This window comes from Gopherus evgoodei, chromosome 8 (genome assembly GCF_007399415.2).
Source record: "Gopherus evgoodei ecotype Sinaloan lineage chromosome 8, rGopEvg1_v1.p, whole genome shotgun sequence".
Lineage (NCBI taxonomy): Eukaryota > Metazoa > Chordata > Testudines > Testudinidae > Gopherus > Gopherus evgoodei.
Genome location: NC_044329.1, coordinates 95,807,175 through 95,827,062, shown reverse-complemented (window position 1 = coordinate 95,827,062; position 19,888 = coordinate 95,807,175). Strand labels below are relative to the sequence as shown.

Below are 19,888 nucleotides of genomic sequence, written 5' to 3'. Positions count from 1 at the left end.
CTCCCTCTGTTGCTCTATGCTTCTATAGGTTCCTGCATGAGGGATGACACATACTTCTGCCCAACCCCCTGCTGTTTACCCCCTTCAGGTATACCTGGGGTGTTTCTCTTCAAAACAGCCACAGATTAGTTCAGAGAGGGTTTGGAGATCAAGAGGCAGCACTAGTGCACCTTACTTACCTCCTCCTTGTCTTTTAGGGTAACTGCTCTTAGAAACAGCTGCAGACGCTTCCTGTGCTGTGGAGCTTTTACCTATGAACAGGACGGAGGGGCCACTGAACATAAAACTAAAATATGTAGAACTTCATGCCAGGTAGCCTACAGTGTCTCCAACTTTTGTTATGTTACATCTATTCTTTTCTAAACTGTCCGGCCTGTCTTTAAACTGTGAACACCTCAGAACAACTGGGGTCATCCCTTCTTGAATGTCTGCCAACCACAAGCATTCAAAAAATGCCTCAGAAAATCATGACACTTACTGAAAAATCATGATTGTTTTTTTTAAATATCAGCCTTATTTGTCTTTTGATTTTTGAGTGCTAAAAGTTTTTACATTTCCTACATTCTTCTCCACAGCCACAAGAGCTAGATACCTATTTTAATATTGAGTATTGCCGTTCTAGTATAACTGCATGACTCCAGGAACTGGGGCTTTCAGAAGAACACCAAATTGTGAGACTTGCAATAAAGCTGCAAAAGTTGGCAACACGGTGCACTTCCATAAGTCATTCACCCTGACCTCACTCCAAATGTTGTTGGTCAGGAAAAATTAAATGAATAAAGTTACACCAAGTTACTTTAATTCGTCACCTTCTTCTGTTAGCCTTTAAATCTGAATTATTTAATATTCTGTTGGCAGGGAATTTTGAGTCTTGAATACTGTGTTGGTGTTGTTGGTGGGAAACCTAAGCAGTCATATTACTTTGCTGGATTTCAAGGTTAGTGTTTTAATAAGAGATGTCTCTTTAGTGTTTTTCCTTTTAAAAGCTGGAAAGTTTAATATAGGATCAGTGGGCAGCAGAATGATTAAAATAGCAAAATGAGTACCTTATTAATTCATCAGATCTGCCAAAGTCCAGTCATTTGTCATTTGCCCCACATAGTAATTGGATTCCGTAAAATGTACATTTAATTTCCTTTGTTGCATAAACAAGGCATAATTTATCCGTTTCACCAAACTTTAGAAGCCTGTGCTACTACTCTCTGGCAGTTCTTATTTACATATTTACTTTTTACCAGTTTAAGTAGTGCTAGCTGATGTTCAGATGACAAGCAATATGTTCTTCCTGTCAGGATGAAGTAGCAGAATGCATTTTTCATGTGCAAACTCTAAAATATAATTGTGTGTTTGTAAAAGTAATTTTATCACCAAAAATTAAATGACAGTCTCATCACTTTATAAAAATTCTGCTTATACAAGCATATTTGATTATGCAAAAGTTAATCTGTCCTGCAAAAACCAATGCTCCAGTCAATGAATATCAGTCTGGCAAGCAGTTACTTGCTGGCTTTTTTTTTTTTTTCTTTTTTCAGCTGTTCTGCATAGAAATTGGATTGTAAGCAGTGTAATAATAAGGTGTTTTTTGAATTACTTGTCTTCTGTTTTGTCCTTGTAGATGACAGTTTGATTTACATGGATCCTCATTACTGCCAATCTTTTGTAGATGTCAGCATAAAGGATTTCCCTCTTGAGGTAGTGTGGATATAGAGCTAGTACTGTTTTTTTTTTTTTTCCCCCCCATATGACTCAAACGCTAATTATTTAGAGCTGTTCTAGCTATCTGTATTTTTACAGTTTTAGTTACATGTTATTTGTCAACATTTTGCCCTTCTTTATAGACTTATAATCAACAAAAATGACCAAAGGTTAAATACTTGATAGTGGATTTTAATTTATTATGTACTTCATTTATCTTTGTCTGTATCTTGTTATATAGCAGAGACTCTCCACAAATAAATGATCATGCCACTAAGTAATTTTCCATTATAGACAGCGAGGCAGTACCAGAGACCTTAAACATTACACCATGGGTTCTCTTAATAATAATAATAATATAATAATAATGAATTGGTGTCAGAAATATATGTTACAGTGTAATAGGGTTCAGCTTTTGAACTATAGACTACACAAATTTACCCTGTGCTTCTTTGACCAGGTATTTTCAGTGTATTGTCTAGGAAGACTTGGTGATTACCATTTCAGTACTGTCTACTCATAATTACTTTTATGGTCATTCATTTAACTTCTTAGATCTGGATTTTCCATTGTATTGCTTTTACTGATGTCTTCTATACTGTTCCTCTCAACAGATTGTTTGTTTTATTATTATTTTTAATCAAGTTAGCTCCATGGATCAGTAGCTTTCAAGGGCTTGTCAAGTCTGAAAGTGTAGTTACTGTTTCTTTTTTTTAGCTATGGCATGCTGTCTCCTTCTGGTTATAGTTAATGCATCTTATCAGGCTCTGTCTAGGTCTTGAAAAATCAGACTTTTACATGAGTATTTTCTCCCCTTCTCCTCTAACTCACATTTAAAAAAAAAAGAGTAAATCCAGAGAAAGGTACTAAAGAACTGCATTTACAAGCAGTTCGTAGACAAGCCAATATGTCCCCAATACTCATGCTAAAAGAGGTATTCAGTACAGCAGTTTAAAACTTCTCCTTCTGGATCCTGTGATGTCCAGCCCTTACATGAACCTCCAGCTTCCTCTGAATGACACTCTCTCAGCTACGGAACCCATCTGGAGCCTGCTCTTGTTAACTTCATTGTGCACCAAGGGTTCATAGGTGGCAGGATCAGGCCACTAGAGCGTAGAGCTGGTCTCTAGAGTATAGTTTTTAGCACGGGGGGTTTTCTAATTAAACATTACAAAACCTAAAACACAATTTCACAAAACCACACCATATTTGTAAGGGAGAGACGTTTACCTGCCCCCCTATTAGTTGGTACCAGCAGGGTTCTGTGGCTGTGATGTCACCAGCATAATGAATACTATGATAACACTTAAAGTTTTGCTGCAGATACTTGCACAGGGTTGGAGGTGGGGCAAAAAAATACTCTTTTAAGCTTATGTGTTGAGTGCATCCTTTAGCCTGCCAATTAGGGAATTCAGCACATTCTTAAACTGATGACATTTAGTTAAATTTAAAACACAAGTCAAATGGTTTGTAATGAAGTATACAACTTTATTGTGGCCCCAAAGCTGTTGGTGCTGTATAACAATTTGGTTTAAAAACAGAGAGAAGAGCAGGAATTATTTCAATTTCCTTGCCTAATACTATTGTGAGTAAAGTGCAGTTAACATACCAATTTCAAAGAGGTAACATGCTGAAGTCAATCATAATATCTTAATCAATATATTATCAAATAGTGTGTTTAGCAGAACTGTTTGGACACTTTTAAGCTTCTATAAACACTAGTAAATATAATTTTAAAACCTAGCATGGTGTTAAAGCAATAATGAAACTAATTTTAATGTTTAATTTTAACAAGATGTTTTAATTAAGGTGTCATGTAGTCTGAGATTATAAAGTTCCCTCTAGAAAACGAGTGGTTCTGAATTTAAAAAGAAATATAGGTCCTTTTTATAGTCTCAAGCAAAAAAAAAAAAAATGCTATACCTAAAACTTTCTTCTTTTTATAATGCCCTTCTGAGGTCCTCAAATGGAAGTTGGTAAATGAGCTAACTTTAATTTGTATTAGGCTAGTGCCTTAGACCCTAACTAGTATCAGCGTCCCATCCTGCTAAGCACTGTGCAAGTGCATAATAAAAATACAGTCCCTGCCCTGAAGATCCTACAGTCTAACTAGATAAGAGATAGGAGGGGAAACAGAAGCAGAGAGAGGTGAAGGTACTTATCCAAGGTCATAGAGCAGCTCAGTGAGCCAGGAAAATAACCTACATCTGTGGGCTCCTAGTCCAGTGATTTATGCCCCAGAGTATGCTGCTGGGTGTCATTAATATGAATTTCTAAATAATAATATACTTTAAATGTATTTTGAAAATGCAGAAGCTGCCAGCTTGGCTTGGTCACATCATACTGCTTTTCTGGATACAGGATTGTGTATTGGAAGGTCATGCTCAGTGCATTGAATAGTAATGTATGAGTTCTCCAGAAGTGTCGAAACGTAAACAGAAATTGCTCTCTTAAGGTAGACAATAGCTTGTTAGCTTTCTCTGTAGGAAATATTTTCAAAATTGACAAATTGTCCAGAATAAGTTGGAAATCAATCCACTTCTGTATTGGCTTCTAGAATCCATTTGTTGGATGAGTGGAAGAAATATGCCTATCCATGTCTCTCTCTGTGGTAGTGGCTTTCACAGCATTAATAAGACTTCTGAACATACTACAAAACTTTTCTTAGGATGTTCCAATACCACCTTTAATGTTACTGTTAGAATGCTTTTCTTAAAGCAGACTCCCAATATCTTACTTTGATTAACTGTGAACTGAATATAATATTTAGGCAGTATTAGAGAAAACACAATAAATAGGTGTAACAGTCTTTCAGAAATATAACTTGCTAGTCTTTATTGATTTTGTAACAAAATTTAATGTAAAATATAAACGGTTTTATTTGTAATTGGACCAGTCAGTAGTAAAGAGCAGTACATGCCAATAGTGTACAACTACCACAACGAGAAACACCTTAAAATTTTATGTAGCAATCTGTACTCCTGCCGAGCTGCTTTTTTACCCAGCTCAAAAATGAAAAGTAGGGAGGTGTTAGGAAGAGGGATTCTACACCAATAGAGTGTTGGATATTAACTTGCTTTGTTGCTGTTTCTGTGGAGTCAGGTTAGAACTTAACAATTGTTGTTCTGACAAAAAAAGATAAGCTAACTGAGTTTGTGCCTGATGCACGTCTACGTATGTATTTCACATTACTTCCTTTCATATCAGTCACCTGGGAAGTACTCAGAGAATAAAACTAGTCCAGTCTCAGTAGAACATGAAATGTGGAGCGTTGAGATTTGTTAGATTTAAATACTCAGCTATTATAAGAGGAATATTAGTAATTTAATGGAAGGTCTAAGGTATGGATAGCTCTGGGTAGTAGTAGGATACAGAGCCTTACCTCTTTAGCTCACTGACTGCAGCCTAGATCAGTAGTGACCAAATGGTTTAACCATCAGATGGCTATACTGCGACATGTGAAATGAGTTAATGACTTTTGTCCAGCTCCAATAAACACGAAACCAACAACCGTTACCCAGGTCACGCTCTGTAGTAATTAAATGGGCCCTAAGACTGACGTGAACTACACTATATGTATTCTTTCTAGATCCGGGTGAAGTAGTGGGGGGAAGTTTGCACAGCTATTGCTCATAATTTCCATTTCAAAGGCTGTCAATGTGTCATCTATCATAAGAACAAATTTTGCATTTAAAATAAAAATCCTTGTGTGTGTAAAATATGAAGTGGATTTTTGTGCTAATGGCATATTGTAGTACTTGGCCTTTTTTTACCCATTTCTCTTGCTAATGAAAATATATTCCATCATTTTCTCTTTTAGGGAGGCATGGGGGAAATGGGAGGTGGTGGTAAAGCAGTAATTGTAAGAGTTCAAATACTGCTACAAATGCACTTTGCAGAGGAGCATTCACCTTCTTTACCTTCAGAATATTCATAAAATGCTCTTTAGAGCCTCCAGCTTTTGACAGATTTCACATCCTTTTTTGGAATGGCATTAATGTGGCCTAATGTGGGAGTTTAGTAAATAAAATATAAACAGTACTAGGTTATGTGGTCTTATGAATGTCCAGGGGTGTAGTAACTCCAATGTTTTGGGGAACAGAAATAGCTTTAAAAGCTTGTATGGGTTTTAGAGCATATATGGCATGGTGAATTATATAACCATTAATAGAAAGGCAAGTGCATTGATATCTGTGCCTTCCTCATGTCTTTAAAATATCTTTTTAAATGTTTTTATCTCCATAATTGCAGTCATTTCACTGTCCTTCCCCCAAAAAGATGTCATTCAAAAACATGGATCCTAGCTGTACAATAGGATTTTATTGTAGAAACATGAAAGACTTTGAAAGAATTTCTGAAGAAATAACTAAGGTAAGTGTTGAAATTATGAAATTAATATGTCTGATACCCACTATAGTATATGTCCACTTTATATATAAGGATAGAAAATATAGTCTTAAATATACTGAATAGAACCCATCCTGTTCTAGAAATAGGTTATTGATGAAGCACAAACATACAAGAATTCTAGAATATTTTTACATCCCATAATATGAACATGTAAAGTCTAAAAGGAGAATAACTACCGTAATTGTGTGTTAAGAGATGAGATGATGAGTATAAGAGACAGACTGAAACATAACAGATACTACACTGGTTTGTAAACTCAGTATAAGATTATTCCACTAGGTGGCACTATTGAAATGAAAATATTTTTGCAGACAGCACCTTTTATAGTCATTGGATTGTCTTCTACCTGAAGAGAAATTTTTAAATGCAATCCATCCCTTGAAGACAAAACTTTTAAGAAATGGAAATATTTGAGCAAAGCAAAACTGCATTATTTCTTGTTAGTATAAGTGCTTTTTTGACTACATTTAAGATAAAGCTGTTTTTTTATTACTTGGAAGCATTGTTTTAAATCAGCAAAGCAGGTATCATCTAGTAAACCTGCCTAATCATGTCCATTCCACTTTAAGAACCTAGGAATAGGTTTATTTAGGTAGGTTTGAATGTGGTTGGCAGACGTTTTCTTCTAGACTATTGCAGTGTATGAATGCCAATAATGTGATACAGTGCTAATGTGTGTTGTGTTACCTATGGTACCAAACAACCAAATGTTTTATTATCAAAAATGGCCTATAAAAGGATTCAGCAATAACAAAAGATGCATCACAATATTAATACATGTGCCATAATGGTTTTCACATCTGTGGAAGGAATTAAGGTTTGTACAACGTTAGAAAACATAACTTCCTATATAAGTGATAAATATTATTATTAGATAAGGTATGAACCAATAAGTAATATCCAGATTTTAAACTTAGTAACCACATATAGTGGTCAGTAGATTTTTGGTTAATGCTGAAGTTTTTTTCTTTTGTATGATTCAGACAGGGAGGACTAGAAAGTAGATTTAGCGGACAGGCACTCCAAGCAATAAAGACATGGAATGAAAGTTTATAAAGCAAAATTTCATTGTTTAGTTTATCTGCCCTGCTGTTTGAGAGGAGATTTAAGAACATGACAGAATAATGAATGAGAAGTTGAGCTATTAAGAACCTTGCTTTTATTTATTTTTTTTCCATTGTCTTTCTCTTAAATCTCAGGCCAGGTGAATTTCTCTCCCCATCCATTTGTTGGATGCCATGAAACAGCATCTAGTTTAATGTCAAAGGAGCTGATTTTAGTCTTAAAACTATTTTACTAGCATTTTGGATTGGGGCTCTTTTAATATTAATATGATGACATCAATGTAAGTACACCCAAAAATAGAGTATGTATTTTCCAAAAAAGAGGAAAGTTTTCATATGAATATTGTGTGAAGAACAATCCTACTGTCATTCTCCAGTGTGTCCCCTCTGTTATCTGTATCCATTGAGCAGATAAACAGAAATAAATGCTTTAGAAACATTGCAGTTGGTTAATGGGACTCAGCATGTCAAATTAATGAGATCTCTTCTGATAATTGTCTCCTGTTCACGTGAACGTCTGGGTGGAAGTATCTTCTATAGCAAATGTTATGTACATACACACTTTTGCATTAACTTTTTTGAAAGCTGGAATACTGATTAAGAAAACCCATGTCCAGAATTTGCCTATTGATATGGAAGGTAGTGGTAGTGGTAGTCCCTGAGTGATATAATAATTGCTCCTTTTAATAAGGCTCCATACTGCAATTGTTTCATGATCAGCTTTCTGCTACCTTTTCTAGTTACTTTTTTCTCTCTCTAATCTTTTATAATTTCCCTTAGTATTTAGTACTCGGAGAGGTGTCAGAATAGTGACTCTAAAGAATGAAATCTTCTGTCATCTCCCATACTGCCTTATTCATGTATCTCAGTCCTGACATTCTCACCCCTAAAGATGGTCCTATGGTTCAGTCTCAATACTACTTTGGCTTCTCTGAAACTGTGGTGATGGCTTTTGTATTGCAGGCACATGTCATTTAGGAGTTGGACTATGTGTACTAACCCATTTCACAGGCCATCAAACAGCTGCTATGTGACTCTCAGGGCTGGCTTCATCTAATGACCTAGTGATGAAAGACTTTATATAAAATTACCCAGTCCCCTGAGATCTACAGTCTTCCTTCTTGTCTAAACTTTTTTTCTTTCTTCCTCAGTACTCATTCTTTTCTTTTTCCCTTTTCATTGTCTTCTGCTCATCTCAGTTGTCTGCATGTCTCTCACTTTCTCCTTTCCCTTCTCCTCAGGTTTCTCAGTATAATAACAGAATGAATTTAAATAGTCTAGAATAAAGTGGAAAATTGCAGAGCACAGTAAAAATTGCAGAATCTGATTTTACTTGGAGCATAATTTTCCAGTGCTTTATTTTTTTTAAATAGCTCATGCTGCTTAAATATCTATTTAAGTTTTTTTAGTGCTTCAGATTGTTTCTCGTTAAAACAAATTATTTTTGGAGTTCATAGTTTGATCACTTCAATGCAGGTTATATCTGTAGACTAATATAGCTTTGCATATACTATAGCTGTATATTGAGATTTACTTTCAAAGGTGATCAGCAATTTTTTTTTTAAACTTCAGTGGGTGTTGAATCCCTTGATAGAGGCTCTGCTTCCTCGTCTGTGAGGAGACAGGTGGTATGTCTACGCTATATTGTAAATTCAGGTCTGTGGGACATGGGCTTGTGGACTCGGTATTTCCAGGCTCATGACTGAGTGTCCACGTGGCATTATAAACCTGGATTTACAATTGCTGGACCCTGGTGTCTCAGCCATGCTAATGCAACCTTACTGCATTGCGCAGACCTTCTTACTCCAGTCTGCAGCTTGAATTGCATCTACGCTGCAGAATGACAGAGCTTGGACCTGAGTCTGAGGGATTTGGACTCTGACGCACCCTACTGGCAGGGCCTTAGGACCTGGGACGTGAGTGTTTGCTGACCTGAGTAAGACTGATTTGTGTGGGAACTGACCAGGGGCTTGAGCTCAACCCTGAATCAGAACCCAAACTTAGTGTGCAGTGTGGACATGTAATTAAAAGCTGTCTGTTAGCATTTTTAGTCCACTGTCAGATTTATCTGCTCTTAAGATGGCTTATTTCCCTTAAATGTATGTTTAAACTTAATAAAAATATTGATGACTTAGGTGCTCTGTCTCTGCCATAAAAATGCTTCCAGAAATTCCAGAAGGTGCTAACCTGCCCACAGATCCTGCTTGCAATTCAAGAGATGACAGAAGATAAAGACTGTTCTGCAACTTGTTACACATGAGTGTAAGCTAATGGAGTTCTGCATATATGTAGTGGTTCAGTTCGCCTGTGTGGAACAAGTTGCAAGACTGGGGCCTGAGACTCCAAGTGTGCCTATTGTTTCATGAGGTGGCTGAGTTAGAAACATATTTATTTACCAGAAGAAGTGGACTATTGAGAGTCTGTGCAGTGTTTTTATTCTAATGTGACAAATGAAAATAAAAACAAATATGCATGTTGCAAATTTATGTGCTGCTGTAATTAGATCAATACACTCAGGGACTGTATCCCTTCATTTTCAATTAACAGTTTATCCGGTGTGTTATCTTGCATTATAGATGCTGAAATCTTCATCTAAGGAGAAATATCCCTTGTTTACTTTTGTAAAGGGTCATTCTAGAGACTATGACTTTGCCTCCAGTCCACTCCATGAAGAAAATGACCTTTTCTCCGAAGAGGAAAAGAAAAGATTAAAAAGATTTAGTACAGAAGAGTTTGTCTTGCTTTAAGGATATTTTACAGTAGGATATTGGCAGCTGTCCAGGAGAACACTTGCCCTTTTAAAAAAAAAAAAAAAATCACACAACACAAGGCAAACAATATTGAAATTGATCTATTTTCATAAAGATTATAATGTCGTATATGTTTGGTCTTTAAAATGTCACTCATAAATGTAATTATTTTTGTTTGTTCATTGATAGTTGGATGAATATGATGACACTTTTTGCTAGTGAAGACAGACAGCATTGTTTAGAGCCAGACACAATATAGCGTGGATGGGTACCATATATGCCCTCCTTGATAGCTCTGTCAATGAGCCGAAGTCTTGACCTGCAGTCCCCACTGCTGTTCCAGTCCTGAACAGTCTGCCAATTATATGGTGGTTTTGTGGTGTGGACATGTCATCTAATTTTGAGACTACTGGATTGTTTCCAGTTTTAAGCAAAACTTGAATCTAGGGCTCCTAAAGAAAAAGCCTTGTTCATTTAATCTCTCTCTTGCTGTCTAAGCCCCTCTAATGGTTAGTAATGTAATGATGAGATACCTTTCGAGCATTGCACTACTCAAGATATAACTTTGATATATCAATAGTAGTTGTTAGCTACAATCCAGATGCAATTATATAAGCAGAATTGTGAATTAAGGTACTATTTAGCAGTATGATTTTATAATGGCTACTCATTAAACTTGCTGTTGAAACTTAATATCAGGAATGAATATAAGTATTGGCTTTTCCCTACCATTTTTAAAGGTTATGTTATTAATATTAACTGCAACCAATCAAAGTAGATAGACAGTTATTAAATGGGAGCAGTGTTTGTTTCCTGTCTTGACAATATAATTAAGACTTCTATTCCTACCCAGGCAGCTTCTAAATCAGAGCATAAAACAGCAAATTGGGGGTAGACAGTAAATATTCTGCGATATGATCTTCTGATATGTGCCATTATTATACATTGCTCTTGGTGATTTTAGATATAGAGAACATCTAGCAAATAAGTCTACATGAACAGTTTCATGCTTTAACAAAACAAATTCAGAATTTAAAATACACATTTAACACTGCCTACATTTAAAAATAACTTTTATTAAAGGTGTGAGAGTAAATGCATGTATTTATGAACTATAATGGTAAATTTCTCTTGCTTGAATTGTTTGAATTCTGGATCTAAAAAAAATTGGAGTATTGAGGCAAATACTCTGTAATAAGGCAAATTTTATTGTATTATAAACCAGCTATTAACTTATTCTAAAGTGCCATTTAGGCACAGAATGCACAAATGTTGTCTACCCAAATATTAAATATTCTATGTATCACTAAAGTAATCTTTTCCTTTTATGAGAATGGAGACTAGAGTTACTAGTAGGGAGATTTTAGGCAAATCTGGGACAAGAGCATGTTCGTACCAGAGTTGAATTGTTCATTTTTCACATTTGTTCATTGAGTTATCACTCCAAAAAATGGAGATTATTTTTCAGTTTCATTTGTTTTCCTTTTAAAAAAATTCTCCAGTTGATTGGATATGGTAATTTGCTCCTTATTAAATATTTTTAATCAGTGTAACATTACGTTTAGGTCCTGCATATACAGAAGGAATCAGTTAGGGCTGATCTTATTTGATATTTTGTCCTTAATAATCCCAAAGTAGTAGTAAAATTAACGTGTTAATGAAATGCAGATGATAATTTGGGAAGAGTTATGAATATTAGTGAGGGCTAGAAAATATTGTAGATTTAAATTTGGCTTGCATTTTTCTAATATTTTTTGCATTATTTTTCCATATCAAAAATAAATATTAGGGAGTATGTCCAGAAAACAAAACTACTGAACTATGTGGGATAATGGACAACAAATTAGACATGAGCTTGCACTGTGCATTCAAAAAAAATGAAAGAAAAAAGCCAATGCAATTCTGGGCTATGTATGTAGACACTCATGTAATAAAACAAGGAAGTAGTAACTGTTCTTTCTGATCTCGTGGATACCTCCTTTCTGCTGCCTCTTTGCCAGGAAGGTATTAACAAATTCAAGTTCACTGAAAAACAATAAAAATGATCAGGGGCCTGTAGGCATGGATTTAAGGCAAATTAACAAATATGTATGGCTTTATTAATCTATTACTAAGGGAAGGGCATGATACTTTACAAATATTTAATGTATAAACACTGGTGAGGAGATGAGGAATTACTTGGTTGGTACAAGGACATATAACTTTCTAAAGTAGGATGAAACTAAAGGAAAAATTTCATACAGGAGAATATTAGTCTATGTAACGCTCACAAGGAAGTGTTGGAAATCCCATCACATGTGACAATTATTGATACCTAACTGACCCAAGCACTAACAAATGTACAATAAAGAATAATTATGTGTAAGGTGAACTAGATAAACTAATAACATCCCTCCCGTTTCCAATTTCTATGACTGTAATAGTAAAAGAATAAATTTAGTATGCCTAAAAGGCTTTAATGCATGGGAGTTTACAAGTAACTTTTTAAGCAAGGAACCAAAAGTGACATTACTTTAGTGAATATTTTAAGTGGATACCCAGTAGACTTTTTCCTGACTCTATGAAATACTCAGTTTTGACCATGGGGAATAAATGTTTCAGTAAACACTACAATAAGTCTGTATGTAAGCATGTATGTACATAAAACGTCACATCTCTGTTCAAAGAAATGTCCCTCCATTTCCTATTAGAGGCCCCATTCTTTACAGCAGTAACCATAACTGAGCTGATAGTCTGATGTCTCAGGTTTGTCCTATGGTGGATAGCTAATAAGCAGAATTAAATTTTGAAACTGGAGTGGGTTTGAGAGGGAAGGACATTTTTGCAAAGTGGGAAAGATTGGTATTTAAACTAAAACAAAATTATCTGGGCTAGGTAACTTTATACATGTTTCATCTAAGAGTGAATCTATTTGCCACAATTAGAGACTTCAATACAACAAGCCACTTCAGCATGTTTTAACTTTAAGCGTAGTACTTCCTGTTTTTAATAAAACCTTCTTGCTGTAAACTTACCTACAAATCGATTATAGGTAAAAGTGCCTACTGCAGTTCAGTGCATGTAACTTTAAACCTAGTATGCTGACTTAAGGATTGTCATTTCCTCCTCCTTTGCTCCATGGCGGAAGTCACACTTCCATCACAAAATAAAACATGCATGTAACCAGAGAAGCTAACTGTGTCTATAGAAATGCATGTAAGGATGATTTTATGTACATGAGAAGAATGGATTGGCGTTCTCACTGCAAACAGAATTTTATTGTAGATAAATGTTAAACATAAAATGTATCTGTAACACTTCAACAGGTTCACATTGTTCTAGGATCTGTAAGAACATTTTCATTTCTGACTCTTTTATAACTTGTGAAGAAGGCCTAAGTTTGAAATACCTTAGCTAACTTAATTTTAATGATAGACCTTGTGTTCAGTGTATATTTATGATAGGAAAACTTGCATTGCAAAACTGTCAATAATATTAAGACAGCTGGTGGTGATGATATTGGGTCTTTTAGTCTACCGTGGTAGTGTGGCATTCAGAGCCACCTGCACAAATTTGTTAGAACTAGTAGCAATTTTCAGTTACCTTTTCTCTCACTCCTCCACCTTCCATCTTGTTCCTTTTTCCATGTTGGTGATTTAGGTAAATGCCTGCAAATCTGTGTAAATAAGTATTTAATAAGGAAGTGGAAATGGGGGACAGAAATGAAAACTGGTGAATTTTTTGAAGGAGGCATGGGGGATTTAATTAATTCTATAGTACTACTTGGAAAAAGTGGGGTAGTCCAGGCCAAATTCCAGCTTGGGTACTTAAGAAAAATATTGTACTTTCAATGAAATATGGTGCTTATTTCTGGCCTTAATTTTTTTTTCCTCCATCCCTCTTGGTCAGATCCTTTGCAGCCCCTGTTCTATAACCTCTTCCCTGTATTCCTGGCCAATTTGATCTGTTACCATGGATTTAACTATCATGTCTATGTTTAGTGACTCCTGCATGTCCTTTGCTACCCATGACATTTCACCTGTGATGGTCTTCATCTCTACCTGTCTGTGTAGTTTTCAAAATGACCTATACTAGGCCTCACTATTTTAGAAATACAGCTAGTTTCATGACTTTTCCATGTTGCCCATAAAGCTAATTACATAGGTCTTGAAACCTAATAGTTCAAGATTCTAACTCCTTCCAGTATTACTTCCTGTTTAGATCCCATTGCCCCAATGAAAAATGGCTAGGGCACAGAAAGAAAACCTTGGTTTTGAAAGCATTCTAGTATATTTCTTGACTCCAGGACAGGCAAGCTTACAGGTTATCCTCATCCCTGAAGGTCCATGTACAGTGGTGACACAAGTTAAATTGCCAAGTTACTAGAAATTAATGTTTTTCTGTAACTACAGGGGACTTTAATTGGAAACTATGTTAATCGCATAGTAATTATCTTTGCTTCTACTGCATTATCTCCTGAAAACTGCGCAATTAATTTGTGTCATCACTGTTGCTGCTGCTGCCTTCAAACACAAACCAACTGTGCATTAGTTACTCACACACCCAGCAGTGGCCTGTATTCTTAAGTGACTTATACAAATCATTGACTGATTAGTTACTTGCTTTCTTCATGGAACTAGCATCTCAATATCATGGAATATGGCAAATATGGGCGTCTTTTAAATAGGTCTGTTCTTTCCCCACCCAATAATTGTTTCTGCTGTTCTTTCTTTTCTTAAGAGGGGGGCATTTTTGTTTATCAAGTCTAATAGCAGCAGGAGTCACCTCAGCCAGATCTTTGAATAACTAGCTGGGACTTTGTCTTCTGCATCTAGCCAAAGGCATATGCCTCCATTTATCAAAGTGAAGCGAAGTCTTGGGGTTGTCTTCCACTCCTCTCTAGATGATCAGTGACCATAACCCCCTTTTCCACCATCTTTCTACGAAAACCTGGTTCTGATGACCTATGTGTTTTGTCACCACCAGTCTGGATCACTGTAAAACACTATATCTAGGATTGAAGATGGATGCAATACAGACGGTTCACTTTTGTGACTGTGCACCTACCTACTGAATGAGACAGACTACCCATCATGAGCACTTCACCTACATGTTCCACTTTCTGTTGGTTCCCAGTCTGTGTCCAGTATCCATTCAAAGCCATGGTCCTGATCTTCCAAGGCATCTATGGGAGACCACATCACTCAGGATTTACCAAGACAACTGCTCTCTGGGACAATTCAACTTTCAAAGCGCCAAGACAAAGCATATGAGAGCCAGAAGTGGGGAGGGATAGCTCAGTAGTTTGAGCATTGGCCTACTAAATCCAGGCGTGTGAGTTCAATCCTTGAGGGGGCTATTTAGGGATCAGGGGCAAAAATCTGTCTGGGGATTTGATCCTGCTTCAAGTAGGGGGTTGGACTAGATGAGCTCCTGAGTCCCTTCCAACCCTGATGTTCTGTGATCTTGGTCAAGGGGATACAGTGGTAGAACAAATTTCCAGAGGAAATCTGATTAGGCTAGAATCTGACTGCTTTCAGGACATACTCCAAAACCCTTGCTCTTTGACAAAGTATTTCCATCATGATCGGCAGGGCCAATCAGAGGGGGGCAGGAGGAAGGAGGGCCATTTGGCCTGGGCCTCAAACTCAAATGGGGCCTCACATCTAGACACTTGTTAATTTTTTGGCATTTGATACGTTTTACAACTTTTTTATGCACATCCCTGTCAGACCAGAAAAGCATTTGTTAAATAAAAATATATTCAAATTATGTCTCACTCCTCTCTTGGTGCCTTATTTTGTTTTCATGTGTCGTCATTTTTAATTTTTATTATGGCTAGGGGCCTCAAAAGCTGGAAATGGCAGAAGTAAACTTGAAAGGAGGGCTAAGACTAAAGAGCTTTCTGCTTGTGAAATTACCATAGAAATCTGTGCGTGCAGCTGTGTATTAGTTTTACAGCAATCAGGTGTGTTAGGCTTGGATGGTTGTGTCTTAATTCCTAATCTTGTTAAAGAATTTTTCAGCCCAAGGAAAGTCTTGTGAATTTTTAATCTCTAGACATAAGAAGTGTTCATGGATATCATGATGCAATCTTATTTGCTGAAAGTGTGGCACTAACATGGGGGGGCATGTTTGTAAGTTACGTTAATTACAGTAGAGAATGAGCTCACTCTAGAGACCTGATTTATTTTGAGGATTTATTGATGACCTGTAAAATCAAATGGTGAGTGAGTTATAACAGTCAATAACAGCAGAAATGAACATAAACAACATGTTTAAAGTCCAGCCCACCTCCTGTTCTGTTTATGCATCCTTTGTATTGATGGACTATTTTTGTGTGTGTGATGGAGCAAATAGTCTGTGGCTGCAGTACCAGGATCCCCCAATAGGAGCAGATGGTGCTTGATTATTTTAATTCATGGATTGGGAGACCTTATCCATGATCAGGATGTGATCCGGCACTGAACACACTGTGGGTACTGGACTAGAGTATAGAATGTGTAACAAAACTTTACCTTGTAGTTTGGTTGTGAACATCTCACTGATTTTCATTTACACTAAGGGCTATTTACACATGGCAGTATAAACTAGTTACACCCATTTTAAAGCCCCTTTATAGCATCACAGCCATGTAAAAGAGCCTTAAGCTATGTCAACACTAGAGACCTTCCAGAGGCACAGCTGCACCACTGTAAGGTTTCCTGCATAACCACCCTATACCAATGGGAGAGAGCTCTCCAGTCGGCATGATTAAACCACCCTGAATGAGCAGCAGTAGCTATGTTGGTGGGAGAGCATCGGAAGTTTTACCAACAAAAGTGCTAGTGTAGACATAGCCTTAGTGTAAAAGAAAATCAGGACCCTGAATAGTTGTCATTGGACCCTACAATTAGTCACCTTCATCAGGTGGTATTGTTTGTTTCCTCATTGGAAGATAAAAACTTTACAAACAAGTGTCTTTCACAGTTTGCAAGGAATCCATGGGCAGTCACATTGTTTGTCTACTTTGTGAATAGTAAAAAAAGGCTTTTCTTAATGGTCACAAGATCTCTTATGTGGGAAAGCTCTTGGATGTTTGTTCACACAAAAATTCAGGACGGTTTTGTTTTCTGCAAATGCTTTTTCAGATAAAAACTTACTGATGTTTGTGAATAAAAGCAGTTGCAATTGCCAAACAAATCAGCAGGTTTTTTGTTATTGTTTGTTTAAAGCAAGAAGATGAACAATAAATGCTCAGTGGTTTTTGCCTATCTCTAGAGTGAGTGAGGTGTGTGTGTGTGTGTGTGTGTGTGTGAGAGAGAGAGAGAGAGAGAGCGCACGCACGCATATGCTAACAGCCAGGGCTTTGAGAGTTCTGTGGTTAATCTATATGAGAGTAATATGTATACAGTCTTTCCTTCTGCTCACCTTTCAGGCCCTGATCCTGTAAGCTGGTCTGCTCAAGTGAACCTCTGTATCCATTTAAATTAAGGGGCCTGTATGTGGGCTAAAGGACTACACGTGCAAAGTAGCTTGCAAGATCAGGGCAGTGAATAAGGTTATCCAACTTAGTGGGACCTCTGCTGAGCAAGGGTTGCAGGTTTGGGCTCCTATCTTAGTAAGAGTTGGCAATTTATTGCCATCCCAAAATTTCTGCAGAGTGGTACTGAGTGAATGCCCACAATTGTTTTATTGCCATGTGCTGACTCAGTGGAGCAAGGTTGCATAGATTCTGTTTTTCAGGAAGTTGCGGGTAGGGAAGGAATTGTTGTTGCTCTGCATCAGTCAGTGGCTGTCTCAATTAAATAAGGAAGATGATCTTCATTTCTAAATGTAAATGTCAATTCCACTTAAAGACAATTAAAAAATCACTGCAAAATAATGCAAGGAGAGCAGAGTAGGATGCTTGAATTAGCATATTTATTTATTTAATTTTAAACAAAGTGGGAAGTTTCTCCTTTGGTTTTCCCTGTCTCCGCTAACAACTAGGTCGGTTAATAAATAAAACTGAAGAAAAAGAAAAACCTCTCTATGTAAATCTAAAGAAACATTTAGAAAGAATCTTATTAAAAAACAGGAGAACTAATTCTCCTAATAAACTGACCAACTTTTAATCCTTAAACTGGGACAATTGAGTTACTTGCATTGTATGGCAGGCCACTCTGATTTTTTTTTTTTTTTTTTTTTTTTTTATTAGTGCCTCTCTAAAGCTTGCAGTGTGGGCATCTGTTCCAAGAGTTGCTGTGTCTTCTACCCCTAAAAATAAATGAAATAATCTAACAGTTGTCTGCTTCAAGATTTACCAGCACCCTTAGGTTCATAGTAGATTAATTTGAAATCGGTGCAGAGGTTTAAAAATCTACACCATATTGTGATAATCCATGTTTAAACACGGTACAGTGGGATCTGGCTACCTTAAATTACAAAAGGTCTGAACCAAAAGTGTGGATCAGAATTTTGTAGCTCTGTGAGAAGCAGAATCCAAATGCTAGATCTGAACATACCTGAATTTACAGGTTTGAAATTCAAACCCTAATTTTGCTGATGTTTCAGGGTGTTGGGATGCAGCTGGCAGCACCCAGTCATGGGCACTGAACTGAAATATGAACCTGAGTCTAGATTTTGTTTTCAGCCCTATTTCTCCTTCCAATGGGATGGGTAAGAAGACATTAAATTTTACAGCAGCTGTGAAAAGCAGAATGAAGTATTTGCAAAACACAGCAAGCTGATGTCTTGCAAATATATGAAGGTCTTTGGCCTTCATAGCTCAACCAGTGGTTTGTTGTTTTCATGCTAATACAAATTCTTGTATTAATAAGAGCACGGCCTTACGTTTCTTCATCCGTATGGGAAAAAGTTACTTGTCTGGTGGTAAACAAAGAACAGAAGAATTGATTCACTGTCTTCAGTTTTAAAAAGATGGTATGAAGCAATAGTGGAGCAATTTTAATTGTAACTATGTAACACTTGCGATCAGTAAGATCATTTGTGTTCTGTTTTTAGGAATTGGGGTACTAAAGAGTACATAGAGTATTAGAAATGCAAAACATGACCGCATGTTCTCAGGATTTTGTCAGTGTTACATGAAAGAGCGCTTGTGCTGGGATGCTCAACTCTGAGGGTATTCTCTGTTTAGTGTGTATTTACAGAGATGTATGAATATTTGATTAATGAGTCATGGTCTCTGGAGAAATTTAATAACTGTACTGCTGTACAAAGCCAGCTCCTTAACTGTTAACACAGCTGCCAATAGTGTCATTGACACTGAAGCCCTTTCTGCATCTAATATATTCTGTGGAGTAAATTCCTTCATTACAAGGGGATCTGTGGGACACATTATTCAGTTATCTGTTTTGAACTGTTACAGGCTCAATTTACAGATCCTGATTTGTAAAGATTTTTCCAGTGGAAACAAGCAGTGACACATGAGCTGTAAAACAGCAGTTTCATGTGGTTATGTTTTTACAAAAGTTAGTTGGAAGGTCAGATTTACAAAGTGTTGTTTTAAAAACTTCTCTATATATATGATAAGGTCTGGGTACAAAGTAGTATTACCTGCAATATTAATACAAAGTTTATATACTATAAAAGCATGTGCAACATAAGAGTGTGTGTGTGTGTGTGTGTGTGTGTAAGTAAAAATATCTGTATTTGTACAATCCAATAAATAAAAATTGAAGTTAGCAATACTTTAAAAAAAAATGGAACTAGTGCATCCCAGATTGATCCGAGTAATCCTTACTCACCTGAGCAATGAATTCAGTGAGATAACTCTGGTGAAAAAAGACTCTTTTGATACTATTTTCAGAGTGAGGTGCTAGTTGCCTTTTTTAAATGTCAGGATAGATTCATTATTAAATTTTTGTTCAATACTTTTCCAGAAATAATTTATTGTAATTTTACCATTGTCTCCATTTTTATTTCTAATATCTGTGAAGACATCAGTTCTTACTTACAAAGTTAGGTGGATATTTTAGTGGTGTTACTTCAGTTAAACTACTTTAAATA

The 19,888-nt window shown here is 36.4% G+C and overlaps 1 protein-coding gene across 11 annotated transcripts in view; it reads left to right on the top strand.

The window, feature by feature from the left end:
• ATG4C (autophagy related 4C cysteine peptidase) overlaps positions 1-19,888 on the top strand; it is an 84,009-nt gene that overhangs the window by 19,706 nt on the left and 44,415 nt on the right. For 4 of the 11 annotated variants that reach the window (XM_030571621.1, XM_030571617.1, XM_030571615.1 and 1 more), the window contains 4 exons: positions 859-937; positions 1,616-1,692; positions 5,947-6,066; positions 9,746-11,230. In XM_030571621.1, the coding sequence (XP_030427481.1) occupies positions 859-937; positions 1,616-1,692; positions 5,947-6,066; positions 9,746-9,916 (447 nt within the window). In that variant the 3' untranslated portion in view covers positions 9,917-11,230. Of the gene's footprint in view, positions 1-858; positions 938-1,615; positions 1,693-5,946; positions 6,067-7,304; positions 7,451-8,963; positions 9,529-9,745; positions 11,231-19,888 lie in introns of those variants that run through there. The other 7 variants (XM_030571622.1, XM_030571618.1, XR_004001504.1 and 4 more) reach the window with 6 other exon arrangements.